This window comes from Condylura cristata, unplaced genomic scaffold (assembly GCF_000260355.1).
Source record: "Condylura cristata isolate star-nosed mole 26May11 unplaced genomic scaffold, ConCri1.0 scaffold00040, whole genome shotgun sequence".
Classification (NCBI taxonomy): Eukaryota; Metazoa; Chordata; class Mammalia; order Eulipotyphla; family Talpidae; genus Condylura; species Condylura cristata.
The window spans coordinates 5,770,731-5,786,518 of record NW_004567141.1 but is presented as its reverse complement, the minus strand read 5'-3'; the positions used below and the strand labels follow the sequence as shown (position 1 = coordinate 5,786,518).

Here is a 15,788-nt window from a genome sequence, read left to right as displayed (position 1 = left end):
TGCAGTACTGTCTGGCACATAGTACTTCTCAGATACTGTGGCGTGAATGAACAAATGATCTCTCTTCCACAGAGCCTGGATCTTACAACAAGAAAGATGATCCATGAGGGGCCTCTGACCTGGAGGATAAGCAAGGATAAGACTTTGGGTGTGTGCCGGGGGCAGGGGCCTGGGGGCTGTGTGGCAGACGGGTGGCCCCAGGGGCTTCCCTCTGTGGCATAAGCCCTGGAGCCATGCTCTAAAGGCATCGGAAAGTGGCCAGGCGGCCATGTGATACTCAGGTGGGCACGGGAACTACTTCTTGGGCACAGAGTGGGGTGGGGCTGCCACAGGAAGGCTTAGAGGTCACCAGACTCCAGGGCATCTAGACCCTGTGGTTCCCCACGTGTGGGTGCGGGAGCAGCCCTCACAACCCCACACCCACAGACCTGCACGTGCTGCTGCTGGAGGATCTCCTGGTGCTGCTGCAGAAACAGGACGAGAAGCTGCTGCTGAAGTGCCACAGCAAGACCGCCGTAGGCTCCTCAGACAGCAAGCAGACCTTCAGCCCCGTGCTCAAGCTCAATGCTGTGCTTATCCGCTCTGTGGCCACAGGTACCACAAGGAGAGGGCCCCAGGCCCATCAATACTAGGAGTGTCAGTGAGCACTGGGGAGAGCAGGGCCCCCCTTGGGCCTTACAGAACTCAACTGGCCACCTGTGTTCCTTGCTGCCGCTCCTGACCTTCCTGAGCAGGAGGTTGTAGGCCAGGGTGAGGGTGAGAAGCTGGAACAGAGAGAGGCAATCCGCTCCGGAAGTGCTGGCCAGGGTGGGGTATGGGCTGGTCAGCTCAGCCTATCTAAGCAGGAGTGGGAAGAGGGGGCCGGCAGAGAGGCGCGGGACAAGGGGCAGGGCTGGGTTGAAGAGGAGAGACCCACAGCACAGAGCAGACCGCTCCTGGGGAATGCGGAATGTCCGCAGGGCTCTGGAGCCATCAGACGGCCCCTCTCTGGCTCACTCCCTTGTCTTTGATTGGGAGCGACTGCCTGCCCTCTCCCGGACCCCTGGGGACATCAAAGGGATGATAAGTATGAGAGTTTTATAGACTCCAAGCACCACGTACCCATCAGACCCTTTTGTCATTGATCATTCAGGGTTCTAGAATTGCCGCCTCCCCTGGGCAGGCAGGTCCCAGCTAGCTCTGATGACCCGTGTCAGCCTTCGTGCTGAGAGCAGGCCTCCACCACTCCAGCACACACCCTTCTACCTTGCTTTGCCCACACAGACAAGCGGGCCTTCTTCATCATCTGTACCTCCGAGCTGGGTCCACCCCAGATCTATGAACTGGTCGCATTGACGTCGTCAGACAAGAACACGTGAGGATTGTGGGATCATGTGTAACTGCCAACCCATTGTGCCCAGGCTGGTGTATATGTGAGGATGGTGAACAGGGAGGCCTGGATTGGGCCCCAGAGCAGTCACCGGACCAGGCCCTGGGGAGGACAGAAGTAGGGAAGCTGACAAGCTGCCACCCCTGACTCAAACTTGGCCTGTAAAATGAGGACGAGCTCTCGGCAGTCTCTCTGCCACAGTTACTGCTGCTTTGCTGTCTCTGGCCCACGCTCTTCACCTTTCCCCATTAGGCATTTAAAGTTCATATGTTTTGCGGCGTGTGCCTTCTGAACCCACCCCTGCCAAGTCCTCTATCCACCCCACAGCCAGCCAGAGATGGTGTGGCATGGCGGAAGGCAACGGTTGAGTCCACTTCTTTACCTCGGGATTTTCAGCTGTAGGATGTGGATGATGCCCCCTTTCAGTTATTCTGAGAGAGAAACATGTGTATGGAGCATAAGGGAGAGCTGGTGTTCACTAACTGGTAACTTCAAATAATATAACCCCAGGAGTGTCCGTCGGGGCTGTGATGGGCGGTGGGGCCCCACCAGACAGGAGATGGGACAGGGCCTGGAGGAGGACGTCACTCTCACGCAGCGCCTCAGCGGAGGGGAAGCTGTGCTGCCTGGTCTTGTTCTCATCACCCATCCCTTCTGTTCCCCGTTTCTGCTGAGCAACAGGTGGATGGAGCTTCTAGAGGAGGCCGTGCGGCGTGCCACCAGACACCCTGGGCCTGCCCCGACACCCATCCAGCCCCCAGCCCAGGGCCCAACCACACACCAGGGCCCCAGGCCCAGCAGGTGCTTAGCGTTTGGACCCCTCACTATCCCGTCCCCCAGACCTCCCGCTTTCTGCAAGCACCTCACCCCTGGAGTTGGACAGCCTCAGCAGAGAAACATTAGCAGGCAGTGGGGAACATCCCCCCACTTCTCTGCCACAGTCCCTGCTTTCTCCCCCACGGCTGGCTATAATGGAGGCTGTGCTGGAAGGGGGGGAGGGGGCTTGGGTGAGGGGGCCAGAAGCTTGGCCACTATCCCTCTCTACTGCCACCACTACTCTCCAGCTGCCAGCTAGCCAGGCAGGTGCTGGACCCGGCCCCGCCCCTTCGGCCCACTCCTTCATGGGCCATTCCAGCTCAGCCGAGAGCCAGAGTTGCTGGCAGGTGACCTTCTCTCACCTGGTGGGTTTCCTTCCTCAGGGTAGAGTTGGATGACTCAGAAGTGTTTCACAGTGAACCTGAGCCCGAGGAGCTACCGGCCAGTGAGTCCCTTGAACTGCCCAGTTTTTGCTGGCATAGGTAGGGAGGTGGTCAGGCATGGGTGGGACACACCCATTGGTCCTAAGGAATGGGCCCTGATAAGGATAGTGAAGAAGGGAGAATCTAGAGAATGAAAGAACTCGGTGAGTATAGACTGACTCACATGAACAGGCTCCAAACTGGTTCTCAGAGGGACAGGTGACACCGTGCAGGATGAGAGCAAAGCCTGGAGTCTGCAGCCGGGGCTTCATGGAGCATGAGCTGCCCACACAGACATGGGACAGGCGTCATTGGGTGGACAGGGGAGGAAAGCTCAGGGTTTTGGCTCTTTTTTTTTTTTTTTTCTTTTTTAAGATTGTACAGTTTCATAGGGCTGTGCTTTAACCCGCTGCGCTAGCAGGGAGGGCCTAAGAGCTCAGGGGTTTAAGGTGGTTATTGGGATGGGATTGTGGGGTGAGAGGGTCTCCGGTTTAGAAAGAAGTCCTCAAGGCAGGTCCTCTGTTTTATCTACTGCTGTGCACAAGGAGTCGGGCAGTGCCCGGTCGTAGCTGGTGTTCAGCAAGCATCTGGGGGCTGAGCGTGTTCCTAGCCCTTTGAATCCAAGCTGTACGGGTCCCCCCCCTTTCCCTGGCTGTGCACTGCCCTCTAATCCAAAGCAGGCGCTGGGCCACAGGAGAGAACCGCCGGGACGCATCCAGCACTGCTACAGGGCCCTGGGCAGGAGAGCAGTAGAGGAGGCGAGGAACTGCAAGCCCAGCCTCTCCCCGCTGCATCCCTGGATGCGGAGACTAGGGGCAGCAGGAGGAGAGAACCCATCCTCTTGCCCCTCCCAGACCCGCTGTTCATGGAAGGCCTCGCAGACGCAGCCCTGGAGGACGGTGAGTGCCTCAGGGCCCGCCCCGCGCGGCTGGGCCCAGCTGCACAGCCAATGTGACTGGACACGTCTCCACCCTCACTGCCCAGAGCTCTCCCTGACTGTACTAGGGGAGCGTGGACGCAGGGGCGACTGCCACTCCCTGCCTGCTTCCCGCACCGCTGGCCAGCTGGCCCGCGCGCTCCAGCTCCACCCTGTGACGGACGCAGGGTCACCAAGTCGGGGGAGACGCAGCAGCCAGCTCCTGCAACCCAGGCCCCCTCCTACTGCTCACGCGCTGTGCAGTCCCCACCAGAGATGCTATGGCCTGTCTCCCCACAGTGGAGAGCCTCCGGCACCTGATCCTCTGGAGCCTGCTGCCAGGTCACTCCGTGGAACCGCAGGTTGCCAGGAAGCCCGAGGACGACCTGACACCTACGGCTTCTGTCAGCAGCATCACCTCTCACCCCTGGGACCCTGGCTCCCCAGGGCCAGCTCCCACCGTGGGTGAAGGGGACGACAGCCAGCTCCCAGGGCCAGAGCAGGAGGATGCAGCTGGCTGTTCTCTGGAACATCTGCCCCCAAGGACAAGAAATTCGGGTATTTGGGAGTCTCCTGAACTAGACAGGAAACTAGATGAAGAGGCTTCGAGCACAGAGGCAGCCGGAAGTTACAAAGTGGTGAGAAAAGGTAAAATGAATTGGGGTACTCCCTGGGAAGACAGACACCCAACTTTGCTAGGGCATGGGGACTCCTAAAAACCGCTTCTTTCCTGACATTTGTCCTGAAAGCCATGTATGCAGTGGCTGTGCCAATCCCAGGGAGACAGTGGATAGCACACGGGCTCGGGGGGTACATCTGAGGTTCACGCTCTGCCACTTGACATTGGCGTGACCTCAAACAAAATTCTGCATCATCCTGCACCTCATTCTACAGTGTAGGCTATGACCTACTGCCTGGAACAACAGGACCGTCAATAAAAGTTTCTGCTAGTGGTCACTGGTCATGGCTTTTCCCAGAAGCCTATTCCCCAAAGAAAAGGACAGATGCCAAGGCCAGTCTCTCTAGATGGCAAGGAGGAAGACTGGCAGTGTGGGGGGTGGCGATGGGGCTAGACGTTGAGCAAACATGGGGAATAATTGAGAAGACCAGGAGTACACCAGAGTAAGGGGGTGACCAGGTGGGTGAGGGGGAGCAGCCCTAAGACCAGAAAGGCAGAGGCTGCCAGGGTGGGGGCTCAGGACAGGTTACTCTGGCCAGAGCAGTGAGCCCAGGGGAAGGGGCCCGTGCAGGGAGGAGACAGCTGAAGACAGAAAACAGCCGAGTTCGGCTGGGAAGGGGCCTTCAGCCCGCTGTCCTGAGGGCTGGGCTGGGCCCACCTAGTGGAGGGGTGCTGCCTCCCTTGCAGCAGGCCCGCTTGTCTCCGGTTTCTGGGACCTGACCTTCCTTCTGTCTTTCGGTGCGTTGGTGGACGGGGTCTCTGCAGCCCCCACACAGTCATGTGTGCACTGTGTTCACTTGTTCTTCTCTTTTTCTCTTCCCCCTCCCTTCTCCTCTTTCCTCCTTTCCCCTTCCCTTTCCACCTCTGCTTGCCTTGGTGGTGGTGGTGTCGGTACAGCTGAAGTGACAGGCAGCGAGGCTGTCCCTGGACTACCAGAGAGTGTCCAGTCAGGGCCTGAGCCACCCGAAGTGGAAGGCGGAGCAAAGGCTGCGGGTAACACACTTCTCCTTGGAGCCAGAGCAGCCAGGGCTGCAGTGTTCGCCGTGGGGCGCAGACCCGTTTCTGCAGCCATGTGTGCCCCCTCCTCCCCCCAGACAGTCCCTCCCCGGCCATGTGGGGGGGGGGGGTGAGGACAGGGTGACATGCAGGGCAGACCCCATTCCACCCACTGTGGGGACCTTCACAAAGCCCGGACGCCACTTGCCCACCCAGCCACATCTTCGTGGGAATAAGCTTCATAGTCTGTCAGGTCCCCCACAGAGGGCCCCTGGGAGTCCCCTGTGCTTACTGCCCTGTCAGGGGCTTTCTACTGTCTCTGACACCCCTCCAGCCCCCCACTCCCCTATCCCCGATGCAACACTGCGTTCTGGCCACTCACTCCCCTTCAGCTTCACTAAGGATGTTCCCTGGTATGGCTCACGCTGAGAAAACTGCTCTCTCGGAAGGCGTCCTGGAGGAGGAGGGCTTTAGGAGACCACTGAACAGAGTGGGCCCAGGTGTGCCGGGCTGCCTGCCGGCAGCTGCCCTGGCCCTGTGAGTCAGCACGGGGGCAGCGGCAGCGGAAGTGGCTTACACTCCTCCACTTGCTTCCTAATGTCTTTCTCTCCCATGGGGGCAGGGAACTGTTTTTACGTCAGCATGCCAGCAGGACCCCTGGATTCAAGCACTGACCCCTCAGGGGCACCCATAGGCCCCTCCCAGCCCATCAGCCTGTCCGAATGGCAGACAGAACCTCAGTGCGAGCAGCAGCAGGGCAGCCATGAGGATGAAAGACGTCCCAGACGCTCTCCCCCTAGTCTGGCCCTCAGGGACGTGGGCCTGATCTTCCACACCATTGAGCAGCTCACTGTCAAGCTCAACAGGCTCAAGGTAAGAAAACAGGACTTGGGCCTTGGGGGCCTTGAATTCAACCCCCAAAGCAGCCACCCCCACAAGGGAGTTGTGTATCTCCAGGGGAGCCCCAGATTGACCTGGCCTGGAACTCTTCCCTCAGCCCTCCCAGCCTCCCTCCAGCACAGCCCTCTACCCAGGGCCCAGCTGGTGGAGGAAGTTGTGACCCCCTTCTTCAGGGGCCTAGGAACAGGACTCAGAGCAGACCCGTCTCTGCATCTTCCAGGACATGGAGCTGGCCCACAGAGAGCTGCTGCGCTCCCTCGGGGGAGAGTCATCGGGTGGCACCACACCTGTGGGTAGTTTTCACACAGAGGCCACCAAATGGACAGATGGCTTCCTGTCACCTCCCGCCAAGGGGCCCTTGGTGAATGACTCCAGGGATAGCCACGAACTAGGGCCCCCCCCTGAGGATGGTGAGTGAAGCCGGCTCCTTTGTTCCCCCAATGGGGAGGGCTCCAGCTGGTATGGATTGGTGGGGGGGGGGCCAAAATGGGTCTCACCGTCATCCTTCCACACACTCCACAGGCACTGACACTCCCTTGGAAGACAGTACACCTGACGCGACCATGTCCCCAGGACTGTAACTGTTGAAGCCACCAATCTGCTGCATCCCCATTCCTCTCGGGACTGGCCCGAGGCGAGGGCATGCGGGGGGGGGGGGGGGCCCCAATCTCCTCTCCCCGGTGAAGGCAGTTGAAGAGACTGGGATCCAGCCGAGACCCTCCGCATGTTGCTTGGTCTGTCCAGATGGGAGTTGACTTCCAGTGTCTTTCCCTCCCCTCAACTACCCCTGCAAGGCCCTGCGTCTCCTAAGCATGCTGATCGCGTCTGAGCCCCTCGTCCCACGCAGGTGTGTCCGCCTGTATGTGTGGGTGCCCTCAGACACACAAGGGGAAAAGGAGGCTTCGTATAAATGCACTTTTCTCTCCCCCTCACAGGACCCCAAGGCTGAGGTGGGGTGCCTCCACCTCTCCTGTCACTTTGGTTTCCTATAAATATGTATGTATTGTATGTGCATCTTTGCTATTGTAAATAACTTTGACCTTTTTTTCTGTTCCCCGGGGTACTGGCGACTTACAGAAGGGATGACTGTGGAAAGAGGTTTGCTTGCATCTGCTAGTTAACAGCCCAGCTCCCTGTGGGTGGAAGGGCTCCTGCTTCCCGCTGACCTCGCCCCAGAGCCTGCTTGGTGCTGTGTGCAAATCCCTCCCTCTTTGCATCCCAGAATTCCCATCTTCAAGGGGATTTCTCTCACCCACTCCCACTACCAAATCTACCCTCCCCACTCTCTCTGTATAAAAAATCCAGTATATCAGGTACGGAGCTGAAAACTGGGCCCCAGGAAGTGGGGGAGGGGTTTGAATGCTGGAGTCCCTGAACTAACCAGGAGCATCCCCAGGGGCCACCACAGCACTGGCCCCCACTACCATGTCCACTCCTCTTCCTCACTGACGACTAGAATATACACACTGTGCTAGGTGTATATATACATATATATATATAAATATATATATATAATATATAAAATATAGATATGGAAATGACTGTTTTGCTGTTAAAATAATGTATACTCTTTTATTTTCTTCCTTTCATGGTTAAGATTTTTTTTTTTTTTTAAGAAAAGTTAAATATTCTTTAATTGTGGTGGTGTGTGTGTGATTCTTGAAACTGCTGTGACAAAAGACAGGTGGTTCACTGTGAGACAGGCTAGGACTGCATGGAAGGGATGGAAGGAATCTCCCTGGGCCCAGCATCAGGCCCCCAGACCTGGTCTTGCCTTTCTCACACAGCTCCAGATGGGAGCCCACTGGATCGCACAGAAACAAAGTTAAACAACCCCACAGCCAAAATACAAGACGCTGAACCCACTCACACACGCATATCTGCAAAGGCACCGTGGCCCAGACTCCAGAGACCTCATGAGCTGCTTTCAGTGAGCTTCAGCACTTCCAAGGCAGAAGCATAGGCGAGGCTCGTCCCCAGCCGTTCTCACTGTCCTCAGCCCTTCACGCTTGGCCAGGCTGGCACCGCAGGCCTCCAGGGTGGAGACGCCAAGCCTTTGTTATTTGGCCAAAGGACACATTCTCTTTCAGCCCAGTGTTCTACTCCTAAACTTCATGTAATGCCAGGTGCCGAGTTCTCAGTGGCAGAATTAGTATGTGTCAGAATTAACACACATTAGTGATAAGGGATCAGGTCAGACAGGCCTGTAGGGGTTCAAGGGAGCTTTAGAAGGATTCAGATGAAGAGGCTGGGGACTGGTCGCCACCAAGCATCTGTCGCGTGCTCAGGACTGGGAATGCAAAGGGCGAGTCTCCCTGCACCATTTCTGGGGCGGCTAAGGAGAGGCTGAGCAGCTCCAGGCAGAGGCCAAGTGGCCAATGCCGGAACTGAGCCTCAGAGGAGTTCTGGACACAGAACAGGTCTCTGTTGATCCAGCAGATTTCAGGGTCATAAACTGGGTCTTGTCAGCCCAGAGGAAAGGGCACTCCCCTAGAAGCTCCCCACAGAGGGCTGGGGGTGGTAGCTCTCCCAAGGCCAGACCTGTGCTCTCTGGCCAGTGTCAGTGAGTGAGTGGAGGCAAAGCTACAGGCAAAGGGGTGGGGTCCCCTGCTCTCCCAAGAACTCAGGCCTCACACTGACTGCCCTGGGTTTCAGGCAGTGTCACCAGGCTTCATGCCCGGAGCTTGGCCTTTGCTGCTCACACTGAATAGCCCCCTTCAGAGTAGCCTGCCAGTTGTATTTTCTTAAGCTGTGCCCTTGCCTCTCTCCAAACCAGTTATCTGGGCCAGACAGAAATGGGTGTAGGGTGGAGGAGGAATGGAATGGGGGAGCCCATGCTCAATCCCTTTGCCAGGCCCACCCCTACCCCCTTTCCTACTTGGCTTGTGTCAGTTACTGAACCCAAGCCGTTCCCTTCTGCCTGAGACTAAAAGCCAAGTGCAAACCTTAGCCTAGCTGGTGCATCTGGCCTGGTCTGAAAGCCAGAGCCAGACCTCAGGATGCAGGACCTCAGGACACAGGGGAGCAGTATCCCTGGCTGGCCAGCACCAGAGGGACCCAGGACATCCCCAGCAGAACCTCAAAGATACCCAGTCACTTTTGGAAACATGATGAACAGACAATTCGAATGGTCCAAGTCATTCTGAAGCAAATGATTTCAGACAAGCTCAGGGAAAAGGTACAGCAACAGCCTTTGTTAATGACCTGAGCCCTCCCCCAGGGAGGCTGGCCCTCACAGACAGGAACGGCTTCAGTGGCCCAGGGTCTCTGGGAAGAAGGTGGGGGGAGCTAAGTGGGGAAAGCTGTAACTTCCTCTTCCCTGGGCTTGGCCTTATTGATGGGGTCTCTGGGCAGCATCAGCTCCTGGATCTTGGTGTACGTGGGACACTGCAGGGAGAAGCTGTTTTTCTGAAGGACAGTTGGCAGAAGGAAGATGAGTCATTTGGCAGAGAAGAGTGTCTTGGGACAGCTGGGTTAGGGCCAGGGGACATGGAGGAAAGGGGAAGTACAACTGTCTCGCAGCGAGAGGGTAGAGAGGTGGACACAACTAGGGAAGCAGACCTGCCTTGGCAGTGGGGAGTTCCGCATGCAGCCCTTGCAGGAAAGTGAGGAACTCACCGCCAGGGACAGCCACAGCAGGCCCAAGGGGCCCTTGGACGGGCTCTTGGCCTTGGCGAACTGCGCCTGGTACTGCACCACTGTGAGGAAGCCCTCGAGCCCCACCTCCGTGATGTGGTTTCCTGGTAGAAGGTGCGGGAGTGGCCCCTAAACCACCGCCAGCTACCCTCCGCTGTGCCGGCGCCACAGGGACCCCCTTGCTTCCCACAGCTCCCCTGTCCCCGCTCAGAGGCCCGGTCCTGCCTTGTACCCCAGTTCTCAACTTCTCTGACTTCCTTCAGCGCTCCTGTTCTCACACCCCCATTTCTCTCGCTCGCAGTGTGAAAGAAATCACTCCTCACCGATGACTTCATTACTCTAATCGCCCTGTCAAGCTCTCGCCACCCCCATACCCCCAAGCCTGGCACGCAAGGGCCTACAGCTTGGGCGCCCAGCACAGGGCGCCAGGTCCTGAGCTGTAGAAGCAAGGGCCGCCTCCGCAGCGCGGGCCTGTCGCCTTGCGGCAGGAAAGGGGCTGGCAGACGTACGGAGGAGGTTGAGGTGCAGAAGGACCTTGTTCCCAGGCATGAACACTTTCCCATCTCGGTGCTCCACGGGCTCCAGGAGAGGGTTGACCATCTCGGTAGCTTCAGCAACCAGCTACTAAAGCAAAACACTAAATGCAGCAGAGGAGTGGGGAGTCGGCCACTGGGCCACACTTGTGTTCAACATACGCGTTTTGAGGGCTGGCTCTGGTCCAGGCTTTGGTGCAGCTGCTGGGGGTACAAAGATAAATAAGCCCAAGCCCAAAGAAGCAACTTTGTGCAGGGAAGCCAGAAAGGGAGCTGGTGACGTGGCCTGGTGGACAGTGGGCAGGGAGCTGCCAGGGCTGCGATGGCCCGAAGGACCTGCGCGTCTCCTGGGGGTGGGGTGGTGGGCTGTGAGCGGAAGAGGGATGGTATGTGGCTGTTACCCAATGAAGTTCTTTTCCAGGTACAGAAAACAAGGTGCCAAAGCTGTGGGGGCATGAGCAGCATGTTGTGTGGTGGAATGCTAGGTGGCTCCCAACAGCTGGAGGGCTGGGGAAGCTGGGAGAAGAGGCCGGGGAGTTTCACACAAAAAACAAGTTGGTCCAAGTTGAAAGGGAAAAGGGAGGTCCCAGCGGCAAAGGATTTGAAAGGTGGGGTGCTCAGGACAGGGGTGGGCCTATAGCCAGGAGAACCACACCCTGCCTTCCTGGGCCCCTTGCCCTGGGCCAAGGGGATGTGCTGGGTTCCCAGTGTGGCTGGGCAAGCAAATAACGGAGGTGAGGAAACTCATGGCCTGGGCTAGCAGACTGAGGTGACGGTGAGTGGACTAGGCCTCGGCCAGCCTGGAAGGGAAAGGGTGTGCACTGAGCTCACCCCGGCAACCCCCATGTAAAATCAGGCTGGGAAAACCTAGGGTGGGACTTGGTGTGGCTCTGCGGGGCGGAAGGCTGTGTGCACTGAAGTGGCTGAGTGACAGCGCTCTGCAGGCAGCTGGAGGACCCCGTCCCCCTCCTGCCTACCTCCGCTTCCATGAGGATGCTGCGCTTCTCTTTGGTCCCGGCTTTGGGCCCTTTGCCCTTGCTTGGTTTCTGCTCGGGGATGGTGACCTCTGCAGCAGGACAAGGAGGCAGAATGCATGGTGCAGGCCTCTGATGCTGCCTCCCCTCCCCAGCTTGCCAGCGAGCAGGCCAGGCAGGGAAGGAGGCCCCTCCAACTCAAAGCTGCAGGGGCCCCAGCAAGGCGAGGGCCCAGCCCAGGGCGCGAGGAGTGGATTTGAGGATTGAGGTTGGGAGCTGGGTGGGGTTTTCACATCATCTGGAGAAGAGGAAACAAACCCCAGAAGGGGACCCAAGAAGAGCAGCTCCTGCAGAAAGCACAGCTTCACTCTCCCGCATTCTCCCTGCTTCCCCACCGGAAGGAGCACAGGCTCCCCCTCACTGGCACTTACTCCCCTTGCCTGACTTTGAGTCTTCTTTCTTAGGAGTTCCTTGTGTGGGTGACTGCCCAGACCCTGACTTCTCCTCCCTCTTCATTGCATCCTGAGAGAGAGATGAGATGAGGGCCCTTCCAGGAGGGTGTGCAGCAGGTGTGAGGGCCCAGGCCAGGACCTGAGCCTGAGGGCCCTTCCCTCCAGCGGTACCCCCTCGCCTGTCCTTTCCCCGAGGCTCTCCCACCACAGCGCACCTACCCCAGCCTTCTCCTTCTTCTTGCCCAGGCCCTTGGGGGTCTTCCCTGACTGTGTCTTGTCTGTCTTTTCCATTGCTGCAATAGTGCTGGCCCCCAACAGCTGAATTTTATCACGGTCTGTTTTGGAGTCTCCATGTCGAGAGGAAGAAGGCTGTGCTCACAAAGTGGGAAGGGGTAGGGAGAACCCCTTTTTCAGTGAGGGGTAGAGGAAGCCTAGGCAGCAGCACTGCCTCCCAACCTGCCAGCTTACATGCTAAAACCATGTGTGTGAGGCTCTTAGGGAGAGGTGCTGCTGGGGAGAAATGGCCGACATCCCCGGGATGAGCAGGGGGCAGGGGTAGAGCCCCAACTCTCCCATGGAGTTGAACAAAGTGCTGAGTGAGCACCGTTGCAACTGCACTGCATGCATTAACCTCATCCTCTCAACAATCCCCTGAGGGTGGTACAATTCTCCCCACTTCACAGATGAGGAAACAGAGATCCAAGAACGTAAGTCACGCGGCCAAGGCCACCAGCTGGTGTGGGATAAGCCAGATTTCAAATCTAAATCTAGTCCTTCGTCTTAACCAACTCTACACCCATGAGTGGTTCAGCAGTGGCAGCCCAAGATATAAGAGCTGTGCCCAAGTCAAAGGCAACCACGGAGGAGAGGGCGGATTAGGGCACCTCCAGCTTGGGGTCCTGCCGCCGACCTGGGGAGTGGCCTAGGGCGTCCAGGCTGCTCCTCACCGATCGCGACCGCTCTTGCGTCCCTTTCTCCAGCAGGAGGCGCCGGCGCTCCACTACCTCGGTGTGCGTCAGCTCGAAGGGGCGCAGGACCTGGGCGAGGCGGCGCCTCAGCTCAAGGCTTCAGGGTGGGTCCACTCAGTGAACCCGCCCAGTGCGCACACCCACCTCTGCCAGCTTCAAGGCACCTTTGTCGTGGATGCGGTTGTGGGCCAGGGACAGCCAGAGCAGGGAGCGGTTCAACCGGAGACCCTGGGGCCAGCGAGCGACAGGTAAGCTGGGACGCTGGGCGCCCACTCTGCCCCAGCCCTGGCGGTCCGCCCACACGTACGTCTGCTATGTAGCCAGCACCCTCGTCCCCGATGTGGTTGAAGCCCAGGTTGAGCAAGACCAGGGTCCGGTTGCAGCTCCGCAGGGTGGACAGAGCCTGGCCTAGGAGCTGTGCACCATGGTCATCGATGTTGTTGTTCCGCAGGGACAAGTGCGCGATCCTGGACAGTGGGTCAGAGATCCAAGGACACTGGAAACGGGTCTGGGCCATGGCCGCCGTGTCAGAGAATGTGGGAGCATGAGGAGGGCCATCTGATTTGAGGGTGGAGGGGTGGGGACTGGGCGTCCTTGGGGGAGATTATAGAGACAAGGAAGGGCTAGGGGCTAGGGCAGACTTGGAGGACCAGACTTGGAGGACTGGCCCAGAAAGGGGGGGAGGGAGCAGAATCTCACGTGCTGTCCTGTGCCATGAGCTTGTGGTAGGACTGCTCCGGCAGAGGGTTCCCCTCCAGAGATACCTTCCTGGGGGCAGGGGAGATCTGAGAACCAGGAAGCGCCACTGAGGCCAGGGAGAAAAGGGGACTGAGCGGCAGTGGGAGGCCCTGGGGAGCAGCCAGGAAAGTCAGAGATGGCCCCCAGGTAGGAAATTCTATGTAACAGCTCCCAGATGCAAACTGCTGACGTGTGGCCATGTGAAAGCATCACTCCTCAAGCAGCGACCTGTGGCAAGGCAGTGACCTGTGGCAAGGCGAGCTCTCTGAGGACCCCGCTCTGTTCTATCTATGCCCTGTGCAGTCCCCTCCCACTTGAGTGTGGCCAGACCCGATGACTCACTTCTCATGAATGAAGCAAAAACTGACAGGTGCCACTTTCACATTTAGTCACATAAAGACTGGGCTTCTCTCGGGCTCTCTGGGGACACCGGAAGTGCATGGTGGGGGCATTCAGACTGCTTACCCAGGCACTGTCTCATCACCTGCTCCCTGCCTGCCCCCTTCAGTAGGAGAGCCTGGGAGCAAGAGCTCCAGCCCTAACAGCTCTAGGAACTGGGGCCGGAGACCCCCCCCTAACCTGTATCTGGGTTCATCCCCCAGCCATTGAGACACAAGTGCTTTCTGGCTAAGCCACATTTTGAGATACTGTTACATGGTAATAGGTAACACATGTATGACCCTCCACAGGGCAGTGGCTTCTTACCAGTGCTAAGAGGATGGAGGTCCTTTTCTAAGTCATAACAAAAATTGAACTAGATGTCTCTAGAAGTTCTTTCCCATGATGTTGGCTCATCTTTCAGCTAGAGCCTTCATTTTCAATCAGTTCTATTATGTTGCCCTATGTTCAGATAAATTCTAAAGTTATTTTTCTGCCTGCTAGATCGTTCTCATTCTCATGATGGCATAGCTCCTGTGTTCTAGAGAGTGCTGGGAGCCTCCAGTTGAACATACACAATCCCCCTCTCGGGACTTTCCAGGTCCTGTGTGTAACACTGAGGACGTGTTCTGTGAAGAAGTCCAGGGTGCTGTGGAGTCTCAAGAAGGGCAGCCCAATCAAATTTGCTCTGCATACTGTAAACCATGCCTGAGGGGCATGCCCTACTTGACCTCACCCTGTTCCCTCTGAATCAAGGAGCCCCTTTCCCAGTTCCCTGCCTGGCAGCCTCCACATCCCCTTCAACGTTCAACTCAACACCACCTCCTCCAGGCGGCCACCCATGCCTCCCTGCTTCACACCTGAGGTGGGGTAGCCCCCTTCAGGGATCCAACTGCCCCCCCACACCCACCCAGAATGACACAGGGACTGTCTGCCGATGCCTTGTCCCCTCTGCTGACCTGAGCGTGGAAGAACAGAGAGGCAGCAGAGCAATGAAGGCGGTCAGGGTCTTATCCGTCAGCCCCACCTTCCACAGGCTGGAAGGTAAGAAGTACAGAGAAGTAGCTGAAGCTCCTCCCTTTCAGCCATCTTGCCTCTCACCCTCCCTCGTACCCCACCTCTTCACAATCACTGTCCCTCTTTCTCCTAGCCAGCGGGAGCCTTGCCCCGCAACTGACTCCAGCCCTCCCACTGTCCCTTGGCTCACTAGATAGCCTGCAGCTGGCTGAGGGCGGGCAGGCATTTCGAGAAGATACCGAGGATCCGATCCTCCAGTTTCCAACCTGCGGGAGAGGAGGAGGACCTCAGGTCCCAGGAGAGGGAGCCTGCGTGAACAGCCCAACGCCGAGGGCGGGCGAGCGGGGCTCACCCCGAATGTAGATCTCCTTCACCGACTTGTCGTCCAGGTCCTGCTCCACCTGGATGGTGGGCCGGAAGAACACGTACTTGCTCTCCAGGCTGTTGATGCTGCAGGACGCCGACAGACGCTGGTCCTCTACTGGGTGGGGGATTTAAGGGGCAGGGTGAGCCACCGCCCCAGACCCACGTGCGCACCGAGGCTGGGACGGGTTCCCCCCGCAGCCCTCTCCCCAGCCCCTCGCCCCCAGGCTGGGACTGCGTGGGTGCGGGAGGCACACTCTGGCCAGACCCGTCTCCCGTCTCCGCTAGGGCTGGAAAGGAAGACGGGGACCTCCCTCTCTCAGCCCCCACCACCCGAGCCCACCCCCCTCACGCACACTCCCCCGCGCCCGGGCCAGTGGTGCTCCTCGCCCCGGGACCCTGAGGGTGGGCGTGGGGCTCTGCGGTCACTCACCTAGGGTGGGCTTTTCCGACAAGGAGGCGGACGGGAAGAAGCTCGGGTGCGGGCGGGGCCGAGGAACTACTTTGGGGAAGTCCGCGTATCCCGACCGCGCGCAGAGCTCCGCGAAGTCAGTCTCCAGGGCGCCGGTGCACTGGTACTCCTCTGCGGAGGTGGGGGAGTGGGCTGGCGGCCCCCCACCCCCAGCCTACC

At 58.4% G+C, this 15,788-nt stretch overlaps 2 protein-coding genes across 7 annotated transcripts in view; one reads left to right on the top strand and one right to left on the bottom strand.

The window, feature by feature from the left end:
* Positions 1-7,673, top strand: part of ARHGEF11 (Rho guanine nucleotide exchange factor (GEF) 11) — a 99,367-nt gene extending 91,694 nt beyond the window's left edge. For all 3 annotated transcript variants that reach the window (XM_012733340.1, XM_012733339.1, XM_012733338.1), the window contains 11 exons: positions 73-148; positions 427-594; positions 1,264-1,354; positions 2,051-2,170; positions 2,569-2,630; positions 3,288-3,506; positions 3,824-4,171; positions 5,100-5,195; positions 5,821-6,071; positions 6,319-6,508; positions 6,621-7,673. In XM_012733340.1, coding sequence (XP_012588794.1) covers positions 73-148; positions 427-594; positions 1,264-1,354; positions 2,051-2,170; positions 2,569-2,630; positions 3,288-3,506; positions 3,824-4,171; positions 5,100-5,195; positions 5,821-6,071; positions 6,319-6,508; positions 6,621-6,679 — 1,680 coding nt within the window. In that variant the 3' untranslated portion in view covers positions 6,680-7,673. The remainder of the gene's footprint in view (positions 1-72; positions 149-426; positions 595-1,263; positions 1,355-2,050; positions 2,171-2,568; positions 2,631-3,287; positions 3,507-3,823; positions 4,172-5,099; positions 5,196-5,820; positions 6,072-6,318; positions 6,509-6,620) is intronic.
* A 1,326-nt stretch (positions 7,674-8,999) lies between these two features.
* LRRC71 (leucine rich repeat containing 71) overlaps positions 9,000-15,788 on the bottom strand; it is an 11,249-nt gene continuing 4,460 nt past the window's right edge. The window contains exons 2-15 of one of the 4 annotated variants that reach the window (XM_012733425.1): positions 15,591-15,740; positions 15,147-15,275; positions 14,985-15,060; positions 14,737-14,814; positions 13,361-13,429; positions 12,969-13,128; positions 12,806-12,889; positions 12,641-12,730; positions 11,913-12,062; positions 11,673-11,763; positions 11,245-11,333; positions 10,244-10,355; positions 9,717-9,838; positions 9,000-9,506 (exon numbers count right to left, since the gene is read on the bottom strand). In XM_012733425.1, the coding sequence (XP_012588879.1) occupies positions 9,387-9,506; positions 9,717-9,838; positions 10,244-10,355; positions 11,245-11,333; positions 11,673-11,763; positions 11,913-12,062; positions 12,641-12,730; positions 12,806-12,889; positions 12,969-13,128; positions 13,361-13,429; positions 14,737-14,814; positions 14,985-15,060; positions 15,147-15,275; positions 15,591-15,740 (1,520 nt within the window). In that variant the 3' untranslated portion in view covers positions 9,000-9,386. The other 3 variants (XM_012733426.1, XM_012733428.1, XM_012733427.1) reach the window with 3 other exon arrangements.